Consider the following 24,383-nt stretch of genomic DNA (forward strand, 5'->3'; position numbering starts at 1 on the left):
TAGTTCCACCAGGGGGAGCGCTCTCATTTCTTGACAGTAACGAATCCTGTTAGAGATGTATTAATTAATTGTCATACCCGAAGATGCCGGGGAAATAAATATAAAGCAACAGCTTTGAAGGGTGATTGAGTTCACGGTGTTACTTTGCGTAAATGGTTCGAAGTGGTCTGTAAGTTTATTCAATTGTGGCGTTTACTGCAGTTGAAGCATTTGGCCTTATAACATGAAACTAGCCTAAATTGTGTCATTTTATATTTAATATTTTAAGGCGGACATTGTAACCATTCCTTACACACCTGGTTAGTGTCATACAAGCAACATTCTCCAAAGTAAAATAATAATAATAATAATAATAATAATAATAATCACTGAAAATAAATGTAATTAGGCATGCAGGTTTTGCTTTTGTTGGTGTGGGGGAAAAAAGCCCCTTTGCAGTTCAAACAAACATAGGCTACGGGTAAAGATATCGGGAACGTTTTGCCGCATTTGGGGATGCGATAACCTGTGGTCCCTCCTCCGTAAAACGTCACGAAGCACAGACTATAAATTATCAGCGAAGGCAAATAGCGCTCACAGAGTCCAAGACTCGTTGGAGATGCAGTGTGGGTGAGAGGACCGAAAGGGAGAGTGGGCAACCGTGGTTCATGAAAAAGAAAAAAACTCCACAGACGAACGGGATGCAAGGCTGTATGTGGACAAACTGAAAGCTGTTCAGTGCGCTTGAGGAAAGAAGATATCTGAGATGTGTGTTGTTTAAGTTATGAGGGAAGGTAGGGCAAAAGGGGGCGATTGTTGAAGCGTTACCTCCAGAAAGACTACTTCTGAACTAACTATGAATTTGGAATATTCTTGGCGTACTATCCTGGATTTCAAAGAACGTTCACCCATTGTAAATCATCACTGACAAAATGGGAATTACATGGGGAAAATATTCATCGAGTTCCTGAATGCGAAGGAAAAGGAGAAAAAAATATCGATTCACCAGTGATTTAGTTTATTAAATCGTAAAGTTGAATATTACAATATTGTAAGATCTTCCCCTTCACAGAGTCAATTCGGCTAGATGGGAATAAGTTACTTTCATTGATCAACTTTAAAACGATCATTCAACAAAGGAAAGAAACATGTATTTGGGTAAATCACTTTTGTTTTTTCTTCTTTTAAATTTCGTGACAATGAGTTTGTCACTATCCACTTGCACTACAGTGGATATTGACAATATAAAGAAAAAAAGAGTTGAGGCGATCCGGGGACAAATTCTGAGCAAGCTTCGATTGACAAGCCCGCCGCCTCAGTCAGTGGATCCGAACCAGGTTACCTCCCAAGTGCTGGCCCTGTATAACAGTACGAAGGAACTGTTAGAGGAGTTGGGGAGGGACCGACAGCAAAGTTGTGGCCAGGATAACACGGAGACCGAATATTACGCCAAAGAGATATATAAATTCAACATGATTCAGGGATCTCCGGAGAACAGTAAGTATTGTTTGTATGTTAATTTGTCACATTTCACTCAGGTTTATGTCAAACATTTATTCCACTGTGTTGTCTGTCTGATTACTAGCCGGATTATTAGACGCATTTGGCTACTATTGGTTGGCACTGTCACATTGCCTAACGGGTGGAATGCTGTGTCCACTTGAAAAACCATTTTACGCCGCTGGTGTGACGTGAAATGTTATTATGCGAACGCTACAACGGTGAGCAGCGTACAGAGTTGATATAATTTTGTGTCTGGTCGAAAACTAATGAATGAGAATGCCTGTAAAGAGACATGGATTGGCTATGGTGTGACACCGTTTTATGATCCGTCTGAACCCTTTAACCTGAAAATCCCAGATTGCATTCGCAATGGTCTGAAGAGCTGACTTCCTTGTGACCTGTACAGACACAAAGCACTACTACCATAATTTACTCATTTCAGATCGCCTTTGTCCCTATTTTGCACAAAGTTCCGATTGTGCATGTATGAGAGGTAATTAAAAGACAAATGGGAGTAATGTGGTTGTTTGCACTGTAGTACAGTAAGACCCAGCTCTAAAAAAAACTTTAGCCTACTATCACGTTGCTTTCCTTTATGACTTTATTCTGTGGTAGTGTGGATTAGATCTACTTGGTCTGTTGAATAAATCAGGGGCCTGTTGATTTCTTGGTGTTACGTAAGAAGCCTGTTGCCAATGCCCTGTCAGTCATCCCATTCTGGTTATCCTCCAGCCCTTGCAGCAGTGTAGCACAGTGAAACCTGACTATGGCAAATGATAATCATGGTGAAACTCAGGCCTTTTTCAACACACCTGAAGACACAAACCCGACCAGTTTGAAATCCATCTCAAACCACAGCATATGGTGGAAAACACCTCTTCATCCTGTCATTTTCCATGAATTAATTCCCCCTTTCTCTGAATGCAACTAGCACAATCAGGCCTAGATTAAGCAATGCTAGATCTGCTGGAGAGAGATGCTGTAAAAAAAAAGGGGGGGGAGGAAATGTTAACAAATTAAACTAATGGAAGGACCTCCTCCATGCTTGGCACAGAGGAGCATTTCCTCTATCCACGTGACGGAAGAGTTGGCCAGGATTCGGGATCCAGACGGAGCTCGAGTCGAGAAACGGCCGTGTCTTGCCCCAGTGGAAAGAGCGAGGAAAACAGAGCAAAGCAAACAGAGCTTTTGGAGTGAGAGAGCAGCATTACATCACACTGCAACCCAGGAGCTGCCGGTCCACAGCCTTCGAAATGAGTGGACAAGCAGAGGCATTCCATCGGAACCATTTTATTGGACTCTCCACTCTCCTTGATTAGTGTACACTGTCAGTCACTTTTTCCTCTCCAAACTGACTGGCTCCAGAAGGCATTTCTTGAAGAAAATCTATGTATGCGTTTTAGAGCCACGGGTTTATTCCTCTTATGTTTTATTGCCACCATTTAAATTTCACTTACTGCTTTACAACTGCTTCTGAACCTCAGATATACACCATCAAGAGAAGAAAGGCTTGTATTTTAGTTCTGGCTGTGCTCTGACATTACTGTGCTGCTATGTTGAATTTAACAAGTCTAAAACTCACCAGGAGAGCTACAATGTTCAGTTATCAACACCAGAGGATCAAACATTACACATAACAGCTTTGGTGGCGTGGCTCTGCAAAGAAACAATCCACCAGAGTGAAAAAGGGCTTTTTTGTGGTCTTGTCAGTCTTGCTTACTAATTTTGAGGTCAGATGAAGCCCAGTATGATGGTGCTGGGAGCAGATGTGAGTATGATAGCGCCAGGACTGTAGCAACAACAGACTTGCATCATGTTACTCCTTTGAAGTGAGCAAGCATTTCATACTAGCAGGGGCTTCCGAGGAGTCCATGTGAGTCCTCTCTCACAGATCTGTTTGGGGTCACCCCAAGTGCTTACGAGAATCAAAATACACATTTGCAACAACCCTGGTTCAGTCCCAGAAAAACAAATGTAAAAGCACCTTATAATATCTATCTGCACCTCTACCTACTACGCTGTATTCAAAGAGCCAACTACTGTTTTCCAATGGCGTTAAACTCCATTACAGTTTCAATAACAGCCTCTTACTGTAGGTTTACCCTTTTTTAAACTTGAATGAACTTAAACTGAGGGGGCAGAATAGGGTTTCTTCACTGTGCACATTCACATTTACTCCCACTTATATGTCTTTTATTAACATGTAATTTAATATGTAACATAGCATGTCTCAACATTCAACTGCGTTTTGTCTATCATCATGCTGATACCCTGGTGAATATTTACATTATATCAAGACGGACAAGAACTGAGTTCTTTATACAAATGATTTCTAGATGTGGGGAGTACTGCAAAATGTTTTCGTATTCATGCTGAAGGATCTCTTTTTTTCCCTCTGTGCTGCTGTTCTTAAGTTGCGTTAGCTGAATAGAGGAAGAAGCATTTCCTGTGACTCTTGGTTTTGGAAGGGGCTCCAGGGTTTTTCCTTTTTACCACGTGCACTAATAAAGCCTAGCTGAAGTCTCAAAGGTATTTTCAGTGCACTGAAATTCTCAGGTTCTTTCCCGGAGTGCCAGAAGCTGATTTGAGGAGCTGATTGAAGCATAAAAAAGGTCATAATAAAAGTTTGCGAGAGAATGGTTGTCCTTCCATAACGTCTTTTGCAAGAAATAAGTAAAAGACTTGAGGTTTGTAGAAATGGCAATTACCTCTGCACTTCCCTTTAAAGATGGAAATATGAAAATATGGCACTAGTACATATTTCCACCACAGCCAAACAAACTCCATACTGTAGGTCAGATCACAAGTCTTCAAGTGAAAGTATTTAGTCACCTTCACTATAGATACTACAGATATGGTTTCCCTTTACTTTGTGAACACTCCAAAGTATATTAAGTTCATGTCTCACCTGTTTGGAGAATTTCAGGATAGCCATCTTTGCTGTGAGGTAGAACATCTATAGTACACCCAGGAATTGAAGCAGAGCTAATGTGTTAAGATGGTCAGTTTACAAACATCTCTCAACAGAGCTGCTTTGTTTATGAATGCAACTGCCTTTCAGATTTCTGCCCATCCACAGCTGTGTTTCAGGCACAGTGTGGCTTTCAGCTGGCCTTGCTTTCCTGAATCCCTCTGATGGGACGTGTCAGGCCTCTGGCTCCTGTGTTTGCCCACAGGACCATGCCAAAAAGCAGGCATGTGGAACACAGGCTGGCCTTGGGGTTCAGACTGAGGGCACCGCCATCACATTAGAACCAATGCCAGCTGCAAGAGGTCAGCTAAGTCGCCCATGGTTGCACCGTGCTTCTTGACAGTTTGCGGAGGGGAGGGAGGAAAGTGAGCGAGTAACACTGCTTGGCATCTATGTGTGGGCAGAAAGGTACCTTTTAAAAAGACTCAAAAATAGCAAATGGAACCTTGACCTTTGGCAGAGCCATTTCATAAAAGCCATCTAAACCTCGCCATCACTGGAATTCTCTGAACCATCTAATTAGTCTGACAGGTGTAAAAGAAGCAGACTCGGAGAGGAAACGGAAGGGGATCACTGGTTATTTTAAAAGCCTCCTTTTATACAACGGTTGAGTGCATTTGGCGTACAGCAATCATTGATTCAGCAAAGGAAGGAGGGTGGATTGGACCCGAGGACAGCAGGATTTCTGATATATGAAATATTAGAATGGTGATGTCATCCCAAAACCAAACAGAGACAGAATTCTCTGGCCCAGTCCAGAAATTCTCCCTCCTACTTTTTTCCTCCTTCACTTTTGATCAAATGGAAAAAAGTGGTCTTACTTCAACAGATAACTTCATCACATTATCTCATCCAGCACAGTCGGTCGCTCGGCTCCCAGGGAAGTGATTTATTTGGGGTAGATGGAGACGGCGAGGGACGGTTCATGGAAGCAAAGAGCAGGGTAGTCTCATTAGATTTGTACTCCGTGCTGTAACTGCTCACTGTGGCTGACTAAATACAACCACACACTGTCGCCCCTAACTATAAAACAATACCAATTTATTAAGCCAACAAAATCAACTTGCACACAGATGCTGCTTCTGGTACCAGAATGAAGAGAAGCAGTGAGGATACTTCCACTTTTAACATCATGATGGTGACATCACCACAGTTATTCAGCGCATTTAAAATAGCATCAAGGAGATTTCACTTCAGCTTAATTTAATATACGTCTCAATGGGGCTTTTGTTACAGTTACTTTCATTACATACAATCCATTTATCCACACCTGGATATTTACTGAAACAATGTTTAAGTACCTTCCTCAAAGGTACAATGGCAGTGCACAGGAAGATTGTAAAATGATTAAGCAGCTTGGAAAGGAATATCTATTTGGTATGCTCATTACTGTACATGCCTCAAAATGCTACAGTTTTTGATGTGTGGGTTTGGCCAACACATTTAAACGATACATAGTGTATTCGGGCACCTTGCTCTCAAATTTTTGCTGTAGTCGTTCAGCAGTGGACCAGCCCTAGTCCTATCACCAGCTGGCCAGCACCTGCTCTCCACATTTCCCATTTCCTTTGTTTACTTCAACCATTTAGGAGAGACTGACATCACAGTGAACCTGCGGGGCCATTGGAATAGCCCGATTGTGCGGATTGTTTTGGGAGCTGCAGTGTGACATCATTCACCCGTGAGAAGCCCCCAGCTTGGCGGGACATACCAGACGCGGGGAGCTGGGGCGGGGGCACCTGGCAGTGTCTAGGGTGTGGGCGGGTGGGGGAGCAGGGATAGAGGCTGGACTAGTGTCAGGAGGCAGTCTGTCTGGAGGCCGGAGCTTCTCCAGCTCCAGAGCCCAGAACATTTGGCTCAGCAGAGGAGACTCCAGGGAAAACACAGGTGGGAGGGCTTCCTGTGAAATTCCATTGGACTCCTGAAGGGACTCCCCCCTGCCCAGTCACCCGGTGAGTTTAAGTGCAGGGGTCTCACATGGTAGACCTTCCAACAGCAGCTGACAGCCTCCTTCCCATTTGCCGGAAACCCCTTTTATAGCTACCATCAGGTGATGCAGAGAATGGGGGAAGTATGCAGGGAAAGAGAGGTATGGCCTATTTTAAGCCGAATAATATTTAGTCGTGTAAAGGTTCTGAAAGGCATTACTAACTTTCTAAAGACATAGCTGTAGAGGTTTCTGAAGGACATAAGCTAAAACCAGAGCTCAAGAAATGTAACTTAAAATGAGTGTGTGTGTATGATTTTAAAATTTATATTGTATTCTGTAAGACACAAAAAAGGTATATTCACTTAGCAGCACTCAGAAGACCATAGCCAACTCAAGACCTTTGATGCAATCTGCATAAAAGAACAAATGTTGATCATTTCAATAGCTACATGTGAAAACAGTTAGTGGCCTAAGGAAATGGCCTCGATGACACTGTCTCAGCTCGTTACATGTTGGAAAAGGACTGCAGACCAAGAAAGGTAGTTGGAAGCCTGAGGCTCTTTGTAATTTTTCAGGGTGAGGTCTTTCGGATGTCGGTATCCCGATGCTGGCACAGATCCTCAAATTTGATAATAAGGGGGAGGGGACAGTAAATTAGTTCATGGATTGCAGTCCAATTATCCCTGAAATACCCAGCACTCACAGCCATGGAACAAATTACCTTCCTTGGCAAAAGTAAGCCATAATGCAAAATCCACCTAAAGCCATGGCAACAGAAAAAATGAGGTAATCGAAAAGGAAACCAAAGGCTTGATTAGAATTTCAAATCTCCTCTGGGCTGTGATTTGGGGCGGGGGGCTCTTGCCATCTTACACCTCAGGGACGAGTAGAACATTGTTATTTGGCTTATGACACATCCCAAAAGGCAGGCTCATCAAAAATAGGCTGGAATCATTGGAAGTTAGATAACCGCTAAGGTACAGTAAAATGGAAATATTAGCCGTATGGGTCTCAAGCAAAACCCCATGCACACACAAACAAAAACTTTTTTCTGTACTTCCTTTGTTAATCTTCACTATTTTTGAACGTCATACCAGACCGGATTAATATTACCTAAGATACAATGTCGAAGGCTAGCCACAAGCAAATCGGAAACGTTAAATGGCCAATTAAAATAGCACGGCTCAGCAAATAAATAACCGACGGCTAGGCTATAAATGAGTTTCCACCAAGCTCGTAAAATGCTTGCCGTGCGTTTGTTTCACTCTACACAGCTTGCCTGCATGCTGCCTGTTAGAATAATAAACCATTCAATAGCTTTATGATTGAAAAAATAAAAACTTCCTCAAGCAGGGCTGCAGAAACAGGAAGGTATCTTAGACAATCCACCTAGCTGTGCTGCCCAGTCCAGCCAGCTTGATTGTAGTATAATGTCTACTGTGACCAACAAATCTAGTGTTTTGCCCTTATCAATTTGCAGTTCAGTTTGCACACTGCTCAGTGAGTCACATTCTTATGAGGTACGGAGTTCTAAGCACTTTCAATGAGGTGAACTACATTTAATCTCAGCCAAAGAAAACATCAAGCAGGCAACACCCACTGTTCTTTTCACTCACCTTTTCCACTGCTACTGTGTGTCTGCTAAGGATTCATTCCATTTTTGCTGCATGAGGTTCATGAGATTCACTCTGCAAGGTGCTGATCACCAGTCTTCTGGAGAAAATTGTTTGCTTCAGGTGATTTGGTTCAAGGTGCTTGCATGCTGTTACTCCTTCCGAGTTAGGGTGGCTGGCCCCAAGTGACACCTGACTTTTACCCTGTCTTCCCCAAACACCTGTTGTAGTGTGGAGAGGAGATGAGCAGCATGCTGGCTTCCCAGGCATGACTTATGCTACCTCTATGTTGGGACATTTGGGTTTAATTTCATGACTTAAACTTGTTGAATCAGACTTATATTGCTTACAGATGGTCTATGGGCTCACCTCCCTAAACTCTTAAGTAAGCATTCTTTTCCAAAGGAGAGGAAACCTGAACGGGTGTCATGGGCAGAGTGAGTCTCCAACACTGCACTTACTTTCATTTTAGTGCTGGTGTGTACGTGGCATGAATTGACAAGATAGTTTTAAAGGTTGGTGTGTTGGTGGCCTCGTTCATATCTTGTCTGCCTCTTGCCTTTCAGATGATTTGCCCTACTGTCCCAAGGGCATCACTTCCAAGGTGTTCCGGTTCAACGTCTCAGCCATGGAGAAGAACTCCACTAACCTTTTCCGTGCTGAGTTTCGGGCACTGCGTGTGCCCAACTCCAGCGCCAAGAGGAACGAGCAGCGAATTGAACTCTATCAGGTGTGTACAAGTACCATTTTCCTGTTGCTGTCTTGGCAAGAATGAGAAAAGGCACCAAATATGGGTGATTATAGCATTGCCAGCTATCTGTATGTTTGGACACAAGAACACATGCAGAAGGAAACAATAATTATTTTCATATTGGTCTTCTAGTTCATCCTTTCTTCTCTATTAATGACCATCATACCAGGTCTGACAAATGGATTCCATATTAATGTGCTCATAATGTACAGTTTCACAGTCAGGCCCATCAAAACTGTCTGTTTCAGTGTTCTTTTCTCAATCTTCAGTAAAGCAAAAAAAGAGTGCAAAGATGCTTATACTTATGCAAAACCAAAGGAACCAAAGGATAAATTTGCTTCACCGCCCCTTTTCATCCCTCCCCAGCCACTACACTGAAGTGTGACAGACATTGTAACCCAATCTATGGGCAGCTTCAAGGTTGTAAGTGTCTACACCTGTCTGTGTGTGGAGATGGTGGTGTTGGGCGGGAATTTATGCTTGGTTTCATGGTAAATCCCCCTTGAGAAGACGGGAGCCATGATCGAGTTCCATCATTTCCTGCAGAGGAGACGAGCGTCTCCGGACTGCATACCGTCACTCTGGCGGGCTCGGCCAGACCCGGGCTCGGCCTGTCAGGAACCCAAGACTGTTTCCAGGAGTGCAGCAAAGAGATAGAGACAGGGTCAGCGGTGGGGGTAGTAAACCGAGCCGCTCGCCCCCACATACGCGTTGGGACCCAATTGGCAAGGTTGCCTTTTGGCCACTCTTTGTCCCACAGGAAGTTAGATTAGACATTGACACTGTTCAGGAACCTGGTTATCCAGCCCCCATGGGTTAGATTAGCCCCCCCCCTCCCCCCTCCCCCCACAGTCTGAGCGCTCATGGGTAGAGGGCTTTATTGTTCAGGCCATTTTGTGAGTTTGGTATTAGTCAACTCAGTCAACTATAGTTAGTTGACTGTTAAAAGCTGAGTCTCAATTTCCCTGACCTTGCGTACCACTGCTTGTTGATGTGAACAAGGGAATTATTCCAAACACGATTTAGTAATTAGACATTTTGAATTATTAACAACAATTGGGAGATTTCAGGTGAAGTTTTATCAGAAACACAGAGCTCGTAGCAGCATATAAAAATTAAGACTGAATTCAGCAGCTGAGAGGTATTTGTAGCTTGACGGTTCTCACTGGCAGCAGGGAAACACACAGGCATTAGCCTGCAAGATGAGGAATATCAACAGGAGGTGTCATTTTTTCCATGAAGTGAACATGCTTGGCCTGGGGCATCCTGGCTCAGGCAGCTGCAGAGGCAGACTGTTTAACAGGGTCACTGACTTGCGTCTGATTGGCAGATTGTGAGGAAGGAGGAGCATATCGCCAAGCAGCGCTACATTGGAGGCAAGAATGTCCTGACTAAGGGAACACCCGAATGGGTCTCTTTTGACGTGACAGAAACAGTCAGAGAGTGGCTAATGTACCGAGGTGAGTGAGGCAAGGCCATACAATAATTCCTGTCTCCTGTTTCCAGCAATACATTTGATGCCATCCAGAGAGAAGTTTGAAAAAGCTTATAGACTCTATAAGCTCTTTCTTCTTCCTTGAGGGATGGCAGAAAGGTTTATCCTTGATGTTGAGGGCTCTTCTCTCCTCAGAGACTAATCTGGGCCTGGAGATCAGCGTGCACTGTCCCTGCCACACCTTCAACTCCAATGGAGATATCATAGAGAACGTCAACGAAGTGCTTGAGGTCAAGTTCAAAGGTGAGACAAATCATAAAACACAGCATTATGAGGGGTCTCAAGTTTCAGAGAGAAGCCAACTTTGAAGCCACTTTGTTCCTTTGTATTCTTAGTGGATTCATATCTCCTTTTCTTTGTTTTTATTGTTAGGATCTCAAAAAGCTTGTAAAAGTTCATCCAGTACATGCCTTAATAGTTAATATTTACAGTGAGGTTTCATGCAAACCTGTAAATATATCCACAGAGGGTTTGAAAAGCGTGCATATTTAGTGATTTCCTTCTCCGAGAATGATCTGTGTTCATGGGAAAGCTCTCTGGCTGGTATCTCACTTAGCACAGAGGCTCTTGGCCCCCGGGCCTCAGAATGGGGAACACTGCCCCAACCAGCCACGACAGGCGGAATGTGCTGCTGCAGGCGCACAGATGCTTGGCCCCAAATTAAAGAGGGGCGTCCATATCCACCCGCATCATCCCCCACGGGACACCCGCTGCTTTTGCCATCAGCGGCAGATCTGATGAGCAGAAGGAAGGCAGAACAGACGGAACGGGGGGTGGGGGGGGGGGGGCAGCACGGCACCCTGGTGAAACGGGTAGCTACAGGCAGCGGCGAGGCTGGAGACACAGCCGCTCTTGTGATGTTGAAGTTAAGCGATGGTGTGTTTGCAGAAAAGACGTGAGTGTTTTAGTAGGATCCTGACTGAGCAGCCTCTCTTCTTTCTCCTGCAGGGGTGGAGGGGGACTATGATGAACAGCATCGCTTAGACCTCAGCCGACTGAAGAAACCGAAGGAGCAGCTCTTCCCCCACCTCATACTCATGATGCTGCCGCCCCATCGCTTGGACGCCCAGACATCGTCCCGCCGGCGCAAGCGGGCGCTGGACACAAACTACTGCTTCACGTACGTGCAGCCTCCATGACTGACACCTCCTCACCGCCCCCAATTACAGAGTGACATGCAGAACTGTAATACTACCCCATTTTCCATCTTGACGCCACCCCTTGTTCAGCCTCATGCCTCACACGATTCACAAATATAAATGCCAGTGCTGCTTAACGTACATTCTTAAGTAGTGGAAACGGCATGTGTTAAAACTCCTGGCAGGATGTCTTGAAGATTATTATCCGCTTCAGTTATAATCCGGTTGTATAGACGAGTTCCACGAGCAAAAATGTCTAGGTCTCTCCAGAGAAAAGTGCTTTTTTTTCTCCAACCTCTCTGGAGTAAAGTGCCAGCTGAAAGATTAAGTATCTTCTCACCACTATCAGATGGTGCACGCATGGCAAAGGCTTATTCAGCCCCATGCAAGTCCAGATCTGTCCATTAATTCAATTTCTGAAATACTTCCTCTCTGGATGGTGTTAAGCGGTGCATTGACCCCCAGGTCACCTCAACAGGCAATAGTAGACCCCTGATAGGACACCAAGAATCCATAAAAACTATTTACGTACCAGTGGAATTTCATAACTTCTAAAGTCCCATCCAGAGTTGGAATTTAGGATGGAAAAGAACAAGGCACACACAACCAGAGCTTGAGGATAATGTTCCATGCTTGCTTCTTTCCATTGGCAGTAATTACGAAGAGAACTGCTGTGTGCGCCCTCTCTACATCGACTTCCGACAGGACCTGGGCTGGAGGTGGATCCACGAACCCAAGGGCTACTACGCCAACTTCTGCTCTGGGCCCTGCCCATACTTACGCAGTGCTGACACCACACACAGCTCGGTGAGAGAACAACCGGCTGCCTTGCCCCATGGTGCACCAGGGCCATGAACCTGGGCAACTTCATACAGTAGCAAACTTTCAAGTATGCTGCTGTTCCATTGAAAACTGAACAAATCAATTTGAAAACAACATTGGATGGAAGTGCTATTGATAATACTGTGCATGTAAAAATTTGGAGATGCTTTTATCAGTGGGGAACTAAATCAAGATAAAAATATTATGATTTTTGAATTTTTGATTGCATAATCTTTTGGACAGTATATTCATTCAGTAAGCAAAAAACAGTAAATAAGCTAATAACTGCAGACTGACACGTTGCGCAGCTAGCCCAACTGAGGCTTGTGCATGCAGCAAGAGGGAGGGCTGTCGCCTTGACTGATGCTTGTCTGTCTTCCTCACAGCTGCTGAGCCTGTACAACACCCTGAACCCAGAGGCCTCGGCCTCCCCCTGCTGTGTCCCCCAGGACCTGGAACCCCTAACTATCCTGTACTACGTGGGACGGAACCCCAAGGTGGAGCAGCTGTCAAACATGATCGTCAAATCCTGCAAGTGCAGCTGAGAGCGAGGCGGCGGTCTGGCAGAGAGTCATCTGGCAGGGGGGGGGGGGGTTGCTGATGGGGCGCCCACCCCCAGTTGCCCCCCCCACTTACCAAGAAGAATACCTCTGTCCACCTCTCAGCCAGTCGGCCCGCTCTCACACCAGGGGCCCGCATGAAAGCGACATGGCCGCCCGCTCTACCCACACACTGACCGTGTGCCCAGACAGCTCGGCTTGAAAAAACACCACTTAAAAAAAAACATCTTAGTGTGAGGACATGCTCCAGAACCAGACCTCTACACAATTTTTTCTCTTTTTTCAACTTTTTTTGGTTTTGTTTTTGTTTTTGTTTTTTTCTTCTCAAGTTCCAAGTGTTTTTTCCTTGATTTTTTCAGCATTTTGTGAACTGGCTCTTTTGCTTGATAATCCTGGGCATTTCAGATAAACCTCTGTTAAATTTTTTAAAAAAAGACAGACAAAAGCTTTCTTACCACAAGCAGTAGGAGAGCTGCTGGCTCAAAGCTGCAGTCGAAATAAAGAAGAATCTGAAAATGCCTGCTGGATTTAAAGTGAAACGAATACGAAAGGGTATATTAAAGCACTGTATGGCCAAAGCTACAGCAGCAAATCCTTTTTTTGGGAATGCCCACTTAAAGCCTTGACGTACCAAAAAGCGTACGGAGGGGATTCTCCATGCTGGAAACTAGCGCTGGGCGCATCACAGTACCCGACACTGTTCATCTAGGAGACATGCTTATGGATTCAAATAGTCTTAGGAAAAATACAACATGCTGGAAAAGAACTTTACTTTTGAAATAATATTTTCATCGTTGCGTTTACCTCTGTTACACAACAGAATTTTAGGGACGTTTTCGTTCATAAATGAAGCCGACATTTTCTGTTGCAAAAAAAGATTAATAATGTATGTCACTAAGTGAACATTTCACAAAATCACAAACTGTTAATATTGTTATTTCTATTACTCCTGAAACACTTTTTATATTAAAAAAAGGTCTTGGACAAATTTTGTTTTCTTTATGCATTTCAGGCAAAGCCAGATGACATTTTGAAATTTTCCTTTTTGAAATGTAATACAGACTCTCACTCTTGCTGTAAGGTGTACTGTAAATGGATGAATATGGTAGAATTGTTTCCAGTTGCTGTCTTGATGTTGCATGTCTTCCTGCCCCTAGGTCACTGCTCCCACTACTCAGTGTAATAACATTAGTGATGACTAAATATCCTTTTTAAAAAAAAAACCATTAGAGTTTCGATATGCAAATACGAAATACTAGAGAAAACCTGTCGAGCAGATATGTTGTATCTTGTACATCCTCCTGAATTCAGTTTTTTTTTTTTTTTAAATACATTGTTAATCAAACATTTGTATAAATTTTAAAAGTATGGAGCCATTCATGAACGGCTTACAGGATCAACGGTGACTCTGGTCTGTGGCTAAGCCATTACCCATAATTATTATTCTTGAGTGCCAAGTAGAGACGCAGCGGGCACCATTTATACCGGCTTGGGTGTGATTCAGCACAAGACTGAGCTCCCAACTTTCAGGGGTCTGCCATATTTACACTTTTAAAGGCATTCTGGCAGAAGAAGAAAAGCAATCACAGAGAATTCTCATTTCGAACTCTGTGTACTTTATATTATCTTTAAAGTATGAGATTAAATATCCAAGGAAAGCAAAATCTCAGAAACGGCATTATTACTTCTCAATGAATGCTACAGGAGTCGTGATTAGTTCATTTTATTTATAACTTAAGGATAAAATAAACACTATTTATATATACTGCACACACTGACCTGATTAAAATATGTACATTCTTTTTTAAAAACTGCTTTTGAAATTATGATACAAAGTGGTATTACTTACAACCTTTGATGAAATGGCTACAGTATTGCAGGTACAGCATGTTACATTTTGGGTATATCGGTGTGGATTCTAGGAATAGTGAGGAGATGGTGGCTATCAGGACTGTAGTACCATTGGAATTACTTCACTTCTGGGCTGCTCATTGTCTCATGAACACTGGCATATGGCATGTGTATTTTCTTAAGAGACTGTCCATTCTTTACTGACAACATTTGAATAAACAAAAATAATTTGGCTCAGCATATCAGGACAGTAAGTGAAGACGATGTTGCTTGAAATTACTAAGGTCTACATCTCAGATGTTTTTGGTCACCTACCAGAAATTTACATACAGACATTCCAGAAGCTTCTGGGTAATGAGGATGGTGCAGTATTTTGTCAATGATGTACCCATGCATAGCAAAACCTTTTAAAAAAATATACTTACCATGTCATTACAAAAAAGCATTCATCACAAAGTCCGCTTCAAGTTTTAAATGATTGCTTGGTCACAAGAATTTTCAAGTATTATTTTTTAGGAGTAGAAAGCACATGTCACTCAAATCAAAGGCATAAAACCATGCTTTCCCAATTAGTAGCACTGAACTGTTTAACAGTAGACAGATGAATAAAAACGAAAATAAAATTTCCAGGGTTTACAGCAGGTACTGTGTCCCACTGGTGCCCAGCTGAAGGCTCGGAAAAGGCAATGGGCACCTTTCTTTCTCATACACATGACATGCAGTCATACACATTACAATCTTAAAACTTGGGGTGTGCAAAATATCTATTATGAACCAAATTCTTCAAAGGCAACAAGCACACCACATATTCTCATGACGTTATCATAAATCCTTGTTAAAGAAAAACCAGGGAACACGGTATGAAATGGGCAGCTGCCGGGTTAGCATGACATAATAGGTTAGAGAGCAGCCGGTCTCTGTTGCGTTCCCAAAACTCGCTAAGAGAATTTCCTTCAATTTTTCAATTTCTTACAACTGCAAATTAACTGGGCATAGCAGGGACATACCTCTGAAATGATGACTATTAGTCTGTGGCCGGTGGATATTGGCTAAACAGCATTGCCGCCACAGAGCTATGCTTTCGTACACAGTCCATTTCGTGTGCAGCTTTGAAAGCCTCAGGAATTAATCAGAATATTGGTGTAATAAGACCTGGCAATCCTGTACAGCTCCATGCGAGACACACAGCATGTTATAAACTTGGCTTTGGGTGTGCTTTTTTACCGCTATTTAACCATTAACCGCCGGTAACTGCAACACACAGTGTTGCGGATACCCAGAATCCCCCTGCAGACGGCTGTCCGTGAGCATCTGTCAGCATGATCTTTCCACAGTGGCACTTGCATTAAGGGAAATGGGCTGGGGGGGGGGGCGTAGAAGGCCACCAGAAAGTCGTGGGGAGCTCAACAGAAACCAGCTCCTGTCAAGTAGAGGGATCCCTTATACCACGGACTGTGCATCTGTACTTTGTCACAGGAGAAAGGGCGATTGGCTCAATCTCAGCCTGGGACTTCAAACGAAAAGGCTTTGTAAGCTTCTCTCCGCTAGGTCCATATCTCAAAAGCTTGTTGCATAGGAAATTTCACAAGGCCACCATAGCAACCTTCGAAATAAAGCCCAACATACAAATAAGCCAAAGAAAACTGCTCGCAAAAAGAGAATATTTTGAGGTTTTGCAGGTTTTCATAAACATGTTGACAGTTCTCGCAAGGGTTCAAACTAGACATTCTACTTGGTTAGTAAGAGCACATCTCCTGGATTTCCGCACATAAGGTACTGTTGTGATCTTCTTCATTCCCAGAATGCACTTCAGCGTCCTGGAGCAGAAAAGGTGCGGACGCAACCCAGGGACCCGCAGATCACTCATACAGGCAGGCTCCAGGCAGGCGTCCTCCACACCTCACCTGTTTTTGGAGCCATAACTCTGGAACAGCTTGCTATACAAAGACATACCTGGGGAGACACAACGGGACACAGTCGAGATGCTTTGGGTTTGGGTTGAGGGTCTCGTGTTTGAGGCAGGAGTCAAATGCTTTGTAGAGTGAGGGACTTAATGTAAGAGGTAATCAGCCTGTGGAATGTCTCATGTAAGTGAGTGTTTTTTCCATTGTTTAACCAAATACACAGGAGGCTACAAGACCTTCGGAGAAGAGCTTTTTTTTTCATAGGATGAAGTACAGAAGACACTTCCCCGCTTGTAGAGGCTATGCTCTTGAGATTTCTACAAACGGAAAAACCCTTATGTCTACTGTGCTGATGCTAAAAGTTTTTGAGTGCAAAGGGATTTAGAAGTGACAAAAAAAAAAACCAACCGCATTTCGAGCGCAAAAAATGTCATTAACACAATAAACATGAGCCGAGTACATTTAAGTAATAACAAAATAAATACACACGCTAATACCGTGTTTATGATACGCCGGGCCAAGAGCAGGGAGCGCCGCCTGACGCGAACAGGCCCAAAACCACAAATCTCACATCAGCGCATTGCGAAGGTCTCCTTTACAGCGTAAACTCGTTTGCTTTGATTCGAAGGCCAAGCGAAAAGCGTGGGAGGAACCTGTCCACCAAAAAGAGCTGATGGTAATAATAACTTGAGTTCAGAGAGACCGTCCAACGGGGCTTTCACAATAACAGCGGTGGGAGAACAGCAAGGGGGTAGCTGTCAGGAGAAGTGTCAAGGCTGAGCGTTTCATGAAGCACTTAGCAGAGTCCCCCCCCCCCCCCCCCAACCCCCAAGACTATATCCAGACCAGCCATCTCCATTCCCAAATGAGTTTCCTGGCGTTCTGCCTCCCTGCAGCTACAGAGCTAATCAAGTTAGCCCCCAGGATTTTCTAAGCCGTATTATCTGAAGGAATATTCATAATACCATTGACCTCTGCAAAATAAAGGCTTATTTAATTTGGACAAAGTTACATCATGTATTTAGACGAGCGCAGAGAGAGGCTGAAGTGAAGTCACAGGAAAAACCATTTTTTCGTGGAATACTGCTAATGTGACACATGATCCAGGGTGTTAACATGCAAATGGGCGCATTTCGTATTTCTCCAGTTGGACTCGACCCAGCTGAAGCCGAATCCCAACCGTCAGTGCCAGATCGTCTTAGGACTTCAGATAATTTAACGAAACCGAAAAAGTTTTCCATCCTGACGAAAATCCCAGGAGATAAATCTTCGATGGATAAAAGCTATCTGGTACTTCAAGTAAACATTAACAGATTCACGCAGAACTGTAGCTGGCAAATGAGCCCGTGAAAAACCGAGCGTGGCTCTCTCGTTAACGCTGACCGACCTTCTCGATTCAGAAAAGAACAGGGGGCAGCGCGGCACAGCGCTCAGAGACGCTTGGGTCCGCGGGACCGAGGAGGATCTGGAAAAGCAACAGTTAACGCGTCCAGTGAAGGTTATTTATAATGGCGCAGGTACCGGCGGAGAGGCGCAGCTGCTCCTCGCCGCTGTCCCCCTGTCCTCTCGCTCTCGCATGTCGCCTGGCCGCGCGCCAGGAATCCAGGAGAAAAGGAATTCCGAGTGCAGTCGGGGCGGCAGTGTTTGTGCTCCCAAACAGTATTCTCTTTCATTCCCTCTCCGCAGACTCTGTTTATTTTGGTGCTCTTTTACACTGCGAGGCCTGATGGAGCTGGAAAAGGAAAACATCTCCCCAACTTCCAAATCTGGTGACACGACTCCTGGAAACAGCCCTTTACTCTAGCTCAGAAAAAGAAAAAAAAAAAAAGCCTAATATTCCCCTTATTTTGTTCCACTTACACACCTCAACTGGATAGTTATGCAATTGTTTGAAGAAACGGTCTGTTGGGAAGGATGAGAAAACCTTCAGAGAAAACAATCAGCACCAAAGGGGAGAGGGGGGAAAATACGATAGTAAAGTTGCATGAGAATTGAGGGCCTGAGAGATTTCTGGTTTGGGCAAAGCAACTGCCAGCCATCGCCAAAATGGAAATGGTTGAAAGAGAAGACTAATTTGGCGGTTCTTTGTTTAATTTCACATTTTTAAGTCTACAAAGCGCAAATTCACACACCTTCCTGCCAATTTGTTGTATAAGTAATAATGAGGCATACAAGGCCCTGGCATCTGACGTGCTCTCTCTTACGCCATCTTGCCTGTACGCCTTATGGGTTCACCCCCGCATAACAGGACTTGAATTCTAATCTCCCTGAACATGGGAACACATTCCCGACTCCCCTTTCAGATTTATACCACGAAAGATAACGCAACTTACTGCACCCCTTGTCTATTTCCGGCAAAGAAACACTTACAGAAAAAGGGCGAAAGCCTAGAGCTGTCGCCTTCGATGACATCTCCCACTAAAACTACACAAACACGGCATTCATCTGCTCTTAAACGGCATGCAGTAAATCTACCCTCAGCTGCTGTAGGAGTTTCCGCAGCCTGTCCAGACCAGGCCAGCGCACCGCCTGTCCCGCTCTAGGAGTCCTTTACGAAGGCGGACAGGGCCCTCGCGTTTCCCCGCTCTTTAACGGGCAGCGAGGTGCCGGGCAGCGCGTGCGAGGGAGCGCCCGTGACTAACGCGCACTGACAGCTGATCAGAGAGAATGCCGTCTGCGCGGGTCGGCCGCGGCTCGCTGTCAGAGTCGATCAGCGGAGCCCGCTGATCTGAGCGAGGCGGGGATGGGGGCCGTTTTGAAGAGCGCGCAGCGTCTAATCTCCACAGAAGCCGCGCAGGACTTTCAAAACAACTCCCGTAAATACCGCCAACAGCAGGTCGGGCTTGACAATTCCCCCGCGCATGGCTGAGCCTCGTCCGCAAAACTGTTTGATGCTGCTTTTTTTCCCTCCCTCACTCACTCTTGCCGCCCCCCACCCCCCCCCCCCATCTGTCCCATCAACCAAAATCGCCCCCATAAACCCCCCACCACCCTCCATCACCCACACAAAATGATGAACAAAATTAATTTACGAAATTCACAAGCCATTCCAAGTGATACAAGCTTTCAGTTGTCGATTGGTTTATTAAAACCTTTGCGGAAGAAAGGCAACTGTCATACTCCTCCTTTGAATGGAAAAGGGTTTAAGAAAAATCCGACTTTCCGCCGCGGTGATAGGCAGAACTATTGCGCAAGAGCGGCTGTTGATCAACTCCCACAGCGCGCCGCGATTGGACGGCTGTGCTCGGTTTCAGAGTCGGCGCTCTTGCGAGATGCTCCGATGATGAATGGCGTGACACATAAACATATAGAAGCTTGGAAAAGTCAGACTACAGCGATTTCCCTGATCAAACTAACAGATGTGTAGCAAAAAAGAAAAAAAAAAAAACTGCTTAATATCACTGTTACTGCAATAAAATCAACAGGTCCTCCAGCCCCATTCTCGAGCTTCGGGATGGAAAGTGTTGTGCAACACCAGGATGAGAAATCGTGCAAGACGTCCAGCCTGGTAACAAATGGAACAAATCCCATTAAAAGAGCAGTGATGGAAACAAACAGGCTAGAGCCTTCTTTGATTTCAGATAATAGTATCTGGTTTTTTTAGGCTTGATGAAACCAACTGTATTTTAAAAATTCTACAGCAGATTTTCTTTACACACTGATGAGGAGAATTTTTTTTTGCTTCAGAATACTGCAGCTTTGAGTTAAAATGCAGGCTGTCAGTAATCACTTAAATCGCATAACCTCCCTCAGCGAAACTAATCCAGCTCAAATAGAGCTAATCTCTGATTCCTGGGAGGGAGTGTGAACAAGAGAAAAGGGGCTCACAAATGAAGACAGTAAAGGTTGGCATGTGCCTGAAATATTCTACACTTACATTATCACACAGCAATGCAAGTCCTGATTAAATGTATTTTGACTGTAATGTACATTAACTTAACAGTTAAAAACATAAACATAAAATAAAATAAAAGATCAATTATCTATGATCTATTCTGTCAGATGTTTCTACACATTTAATGGTATAATCCACAAGCAAAGAAATTTTGTTGACTATTTGACTATACTATGGACTAGAACAACTTAATTTCTAGGATCAGGATGTACCCAGTGTCATGCTGACACCGCATCATCTGTTACCTCATGTTAAGTCTGCCATAGCACAATTTGTTCCAGCTCAACATGGCAGGAGATATACACACGTCAAGCTGAGAGCCCACCAGCTTCCTGCTACTGGCACAATAACACACAAAACAAAATTCTTTGCACTTAATGTGTCAGCATCAAAATCAAGCGGCCCAGAAAGCAACATTCAAATATAGAATACTATTCTGCTCCCAACAGCACCTGCACATCTTATTCAGTCAAAGAGTATTTACTGTGTGGCCCTGTAGTGTGAGTAAGTACACCAGGGCTGATATAGCCACCAACAGAAGCACTTCTCTAGACACGAGTCCACTGCTATCACAACAGTAGGCCGGTTACAGCCACTATAACAAGGGCTGCAATTCATGAATGAGGGTAATAGATTTATGATAGGTGCCGTTTATTTTCTAGAAGGATAAAAGTTAGTGTAAGGCTTTTGGTTGATCTTAAAGTTTGTTACTATGGTTACTCTAAAGCGCTCTCTTAAGCACATTCTACTGTATATTGAGAGATTAGGAAAGATTTCCTTTATAATCGTCTAAAGCGCTATGTATACAGTGGCCTGGCTGTATGCTTATCTTGGCACAAGTTCTAGCACAATGGGTCTTCACTGATGGGTTACTGTACTTGCTAGTCTGTGAAGATACACTTATTCCTGCAGATCACACAGTATGAAATTTTGTAATACGTATTCTTGCCGTGATGTAACTTTCTCTCAATAAGAGCATCAATAATAATAATCCATTAAGTAAATACACACGCACATATATGTTTTCATTAGCCATGAGTAGCAGAAATGTTTTTCCTTTATTTTTAATTTCTCTTTACGCATATGCTTTGAATCACATGAAGTCAACTACTGCATCTTGTCACTCAGTAGTCCACCAGCTGAACAGCTGAAGCTAATGCACCAGATGACTGTGCAAAAGATGTGGCAATGCAGACAGTGGTAGACACCCGACTGAACAGGAGAGTAACGACTGAGAACTGAGGAGGCCAACTAAAACCATTCCTCTCTGAGTGACTCTATAGCCTACTGAGCATTACGCTGTGGAACCCTTGGCCACAGTCAACATTAGCACATTTCACATTCAAATCTAGACCAGAGTGCATCACTATTCACTAATTGAAAAGCTAGAGCCTTTATGCTTTAGTCATTATGCTCAACTTGGAACAGTCGATGTAAACTTGGCTGTGGTGTAATGAGCTTTAAAACGCAAGACAAGTCTCAAGTGATTTATTCAATCATTAAAATGGAAGGAGAGAAACATAAAAGGTGAAATGAACATGGCTAATCAGACTGCCTGTGCTCATGACATACTGTGCAGCATGCTTGGATCTAGTGAAATTTTATCAAAACAAATGTAGAGAAAAAGAAAACAGACAGTCTGTGGTTAGCAATATAAGGAGGGGTGAAAATACAATTAGAAAACCTGGAAGTTATAAAAGTATTCGAGAGAAATGCAAGAGAAATAATGAAATAGTGAACAACTGCAACCTAACACAGGTGAAACTAGAAGACTATTTAAGGATGAAATTTAATAGTTACTAACAACAAGAATGTAGAAAACTCTGAAGCTGTGCTCTAGTAAAGCCATTGAATTATCCAGGCTAAAGTGAAAATTGGCATATGAAGGCCTAGTTGATGAAATGACAAATTAATATTTATTTTTGCTTCTTGGTAAATTAGCATTATAAACTGCTTGTACACAATACTTAAATTCAGTTAGTTCTTAATAAACAACAGAAGCTTGCTTGAGCTGTCCTACACAGGTTAGAACATGAGATACATGAGATAGTTCTTTTAGTGTATAGAATTCAGCAGCTTTACTTGAGATAAGGTTATTTACACTTTTATTTTATATTTAGATATTTCACTTTTAGTTCAGACAGCCATGTGGGACAAAATATGGTAAATATGCACCAGGCTCAACTGCTTCAGCATGGTACATTGGCGAGATGGCTTGTGAACATGTAAATAAAAGGCTTAGACTGATAAGATTTAAAAGTTTGATTGTTGAAAGAAGGGTGTTTCAATTTGTCATTCAAACTCACGCAGAACAGCCAAAACACACATAACTTGATTAGGCAAATATTCTGCCCATACAATAAAGCCATGGTTATCAAGAAATACATTTTGCTAAAGGGTAGGGGCAAAGTTTTAAAAATATAATTCCAATAATTACGCAGTATAATTACAAGGAATTAATAGGGCTATGACTGACACTGACACACATGTGGAAACTGAAGGTTGATTAATTATTCGATTCCACGCTTTATTGTGAGGTGAGTACATTTATAGAACCGGAGGGGTTCAGGGCCAAGTTTCCATCTGGTGGAGCAAACGGCACACGTACACGCTCACCCTCAACGCGGAATTTATCGTCTGTCTCCCGGAAAAAAAAAAAAAGAAAAAAAAAGACCAGTATTCCACGAACACAGGCACGCACAAGTATGCCAGCCTTTAGGGCAATTTCACCTAGTCATCTGTGAAAGAGCCGGATCTGGAGCGTGATCCTGGGGGGGGGGGGTGGGGGGGCCGCAGCTGGCACAGGATTTGAGAGAGAGAGAGAGGCCGAGCAGCGCTCGCGCTGGGAAGAGCCCGCGACAGCTGAGAATGCCTGAAACGCGTTCCGTCCGCCGCCGGGGATTCTGATTACAGCGCAGACGAGCGTGGGGCCAAAGCCCGCTCATCCTTCTTTAGGGCCTCGGGCCCCGGGCCTCTGTGGCTCCGCTGGGCCGGGCGGCCCGGGGCTAAGGCCCGCCGACGGCCTTCCCGGAAAAGCGCCGCGGGGGCGCAGACGGACGCGGGGCGTCACGGTAACGCGCGGGCCTTAAAGGGCGGGCGTGCTCCCCCGTCTCGGGTTCCGCCGCGGCGCGGTTTTATGGCGGACGTAAAAGCGGATGAAATACGATTCGGCGTTTGTTGCGATGCCGAGAAGTCCATTCCCAGACATGGCCCTGCAGGCCAGGCTCGCCCGCCGCCTTTCAATGGGGGGTAAAAATAAGAGCAGAAACGAATACCGCTTATCAAACCGCCGGAAAGGAATGGTCACTATGTCTGCTGTGTGTGCTCAGTGGAACCGAAGCCTGCGGCTCTGGCATTTCACAGGACGACTCCTTCCACCCCTCCACCCCCCCACCCCCCCAAACACGGCTGGAGACAAGGGCACCCAGAAACAGAAGCGTGAGCCAGCATGACAAGTGGAAAATGCGCCGATGCGCGTGGTGCAATAATGCGGCCAGCAGGACAGTAGGGCCCTTCCGCGGAAGGCAGGGCGGAGGGGCCGCCCGAACGCAGGCGGTAATTAGCGGCGAGGGCCCGTGATTTTGGTTTCGCGCTTGCCGCCGCGCCCGCGCGCTCTGGAGCAGCCCACCCACCTGCTTTCCCGCAGACGGCCTCGTAGACCACGTGTTGCGCGTTGGATCCAGCGCCGCCGCCGCCGCCGCGGGCCTCAGAAGAGCACTGCCTGCAAGCAGAAACAGGATACGTGTGAGCGCGCTCCGCACACCGCTGACTCACGGGGAGAATGTCTGCCCACACGCACAGGGGAGTGTGTGTGTATACACACTTGTGTCAGGGGCAAAGGAGAGAAAGGGCTTTACTGTTTTGTCAAGCCCCCGTTTCTTTGCCACCGCTGCTCGGCTGTTTCCTGCTCCCTGTGAAGAGCTGTACTAGCGCACGTACATGCACAGACTCAATGACACGGCCTGATACA

General features: G+C 44.5%; 2 protein-coding genes across 3 annotated transcripts in view; one reads left to right on the forward strand and one right to left on the reverse strand.

Moving 5' to 3' along the window:
* Positions 1-581: 581 nt before the first annotated feature.
* Positions 582-14,328, forward strand: tgfb3 (transforming growth factor, beta 3). The gene is made up of 7 exons (XM_035415468.1): positions 582-1,476; positions 8,563-8,726; positions 10,078-10,207; positions 10,378-10,485; positions 11,191-11,362; positions 12,035-12,188; positions 12,590-14,328. Exons 1-7 carry the CDS (start codon positions 1,128-1,130, stop codon positions 12,746-12,748), a joined length of 1,236 nt encoding a protein of 411 aa, XP_035271359.1. The 5' UTR covers positions 582-1,127; the 3' UTR covers positions 12,749-14,328.
* A 142-nt stretch (positions 14,329-14,470) lies between these two features.
* ttll5 (tubulin tyrosine ligase-like family, member 5) overlaps positions 14,471-24,383 on the reverse strand; it is an 85,913-nt gene continuing 76,000 nt past the window's right edge. For both annotated transcript variants that reach the window (XM_035415453.1, XM_035415447.1), the window contains 2 exons: positions 24,046-24,134; positions 14,471-16,567 (listed from right to left, as the gene is read on the reverse strand). In XM_035415453.1, coding sequence (XP_035271344.1) covers positions 16,515-16,567; positions 24,046-24,134 — 142 coding nt within the window. In that variant the 3' untranslated portion in view covers positions 14,471-16,514. The remainder of the gene's footprint in view (positions 16,568-24,045; positions 24,135-24,383) is intronic.

The sequence above is a fragment of the Anguilla anguilla genome, chromosome 1 (assembly GCF_013347855.1).
Source record: "Anguilla anguilla isolate fAngAng1 chromosome 1, fAngAng1.pri, whole genome shotgun sequence".
Taxonomy (NCBI): Eukaryota; Metazoa; Chordata; class Actinopteri; order Anguilliformes; family Anguillidae; genus Anguilla; species Anguilla anguilla.

Coding starts and splice junctions, on each gene's coding strand:
- tgfb3 (XM_035415468.1), top strand. CDS start 1,128: ATGTATTTGGGTAAATCACTTTTGTTTTTTCTTCTTTTAAATTTCGTG. Junction 8,727..10,077: donor AGCGAATTGAACTCTATCAG/GTGTGTACAAGT, acceptor TCTGATTGGCAG/ATTGTGAGGAAGGAGGAGCA. Junction 10,486..11,190: donor GCTTGAGGTCAAGTTCAAAG/GTGAGACAAATC, acceptor TTTCTCCTGCAG/GGGTGGAGGGGGACTATGAT.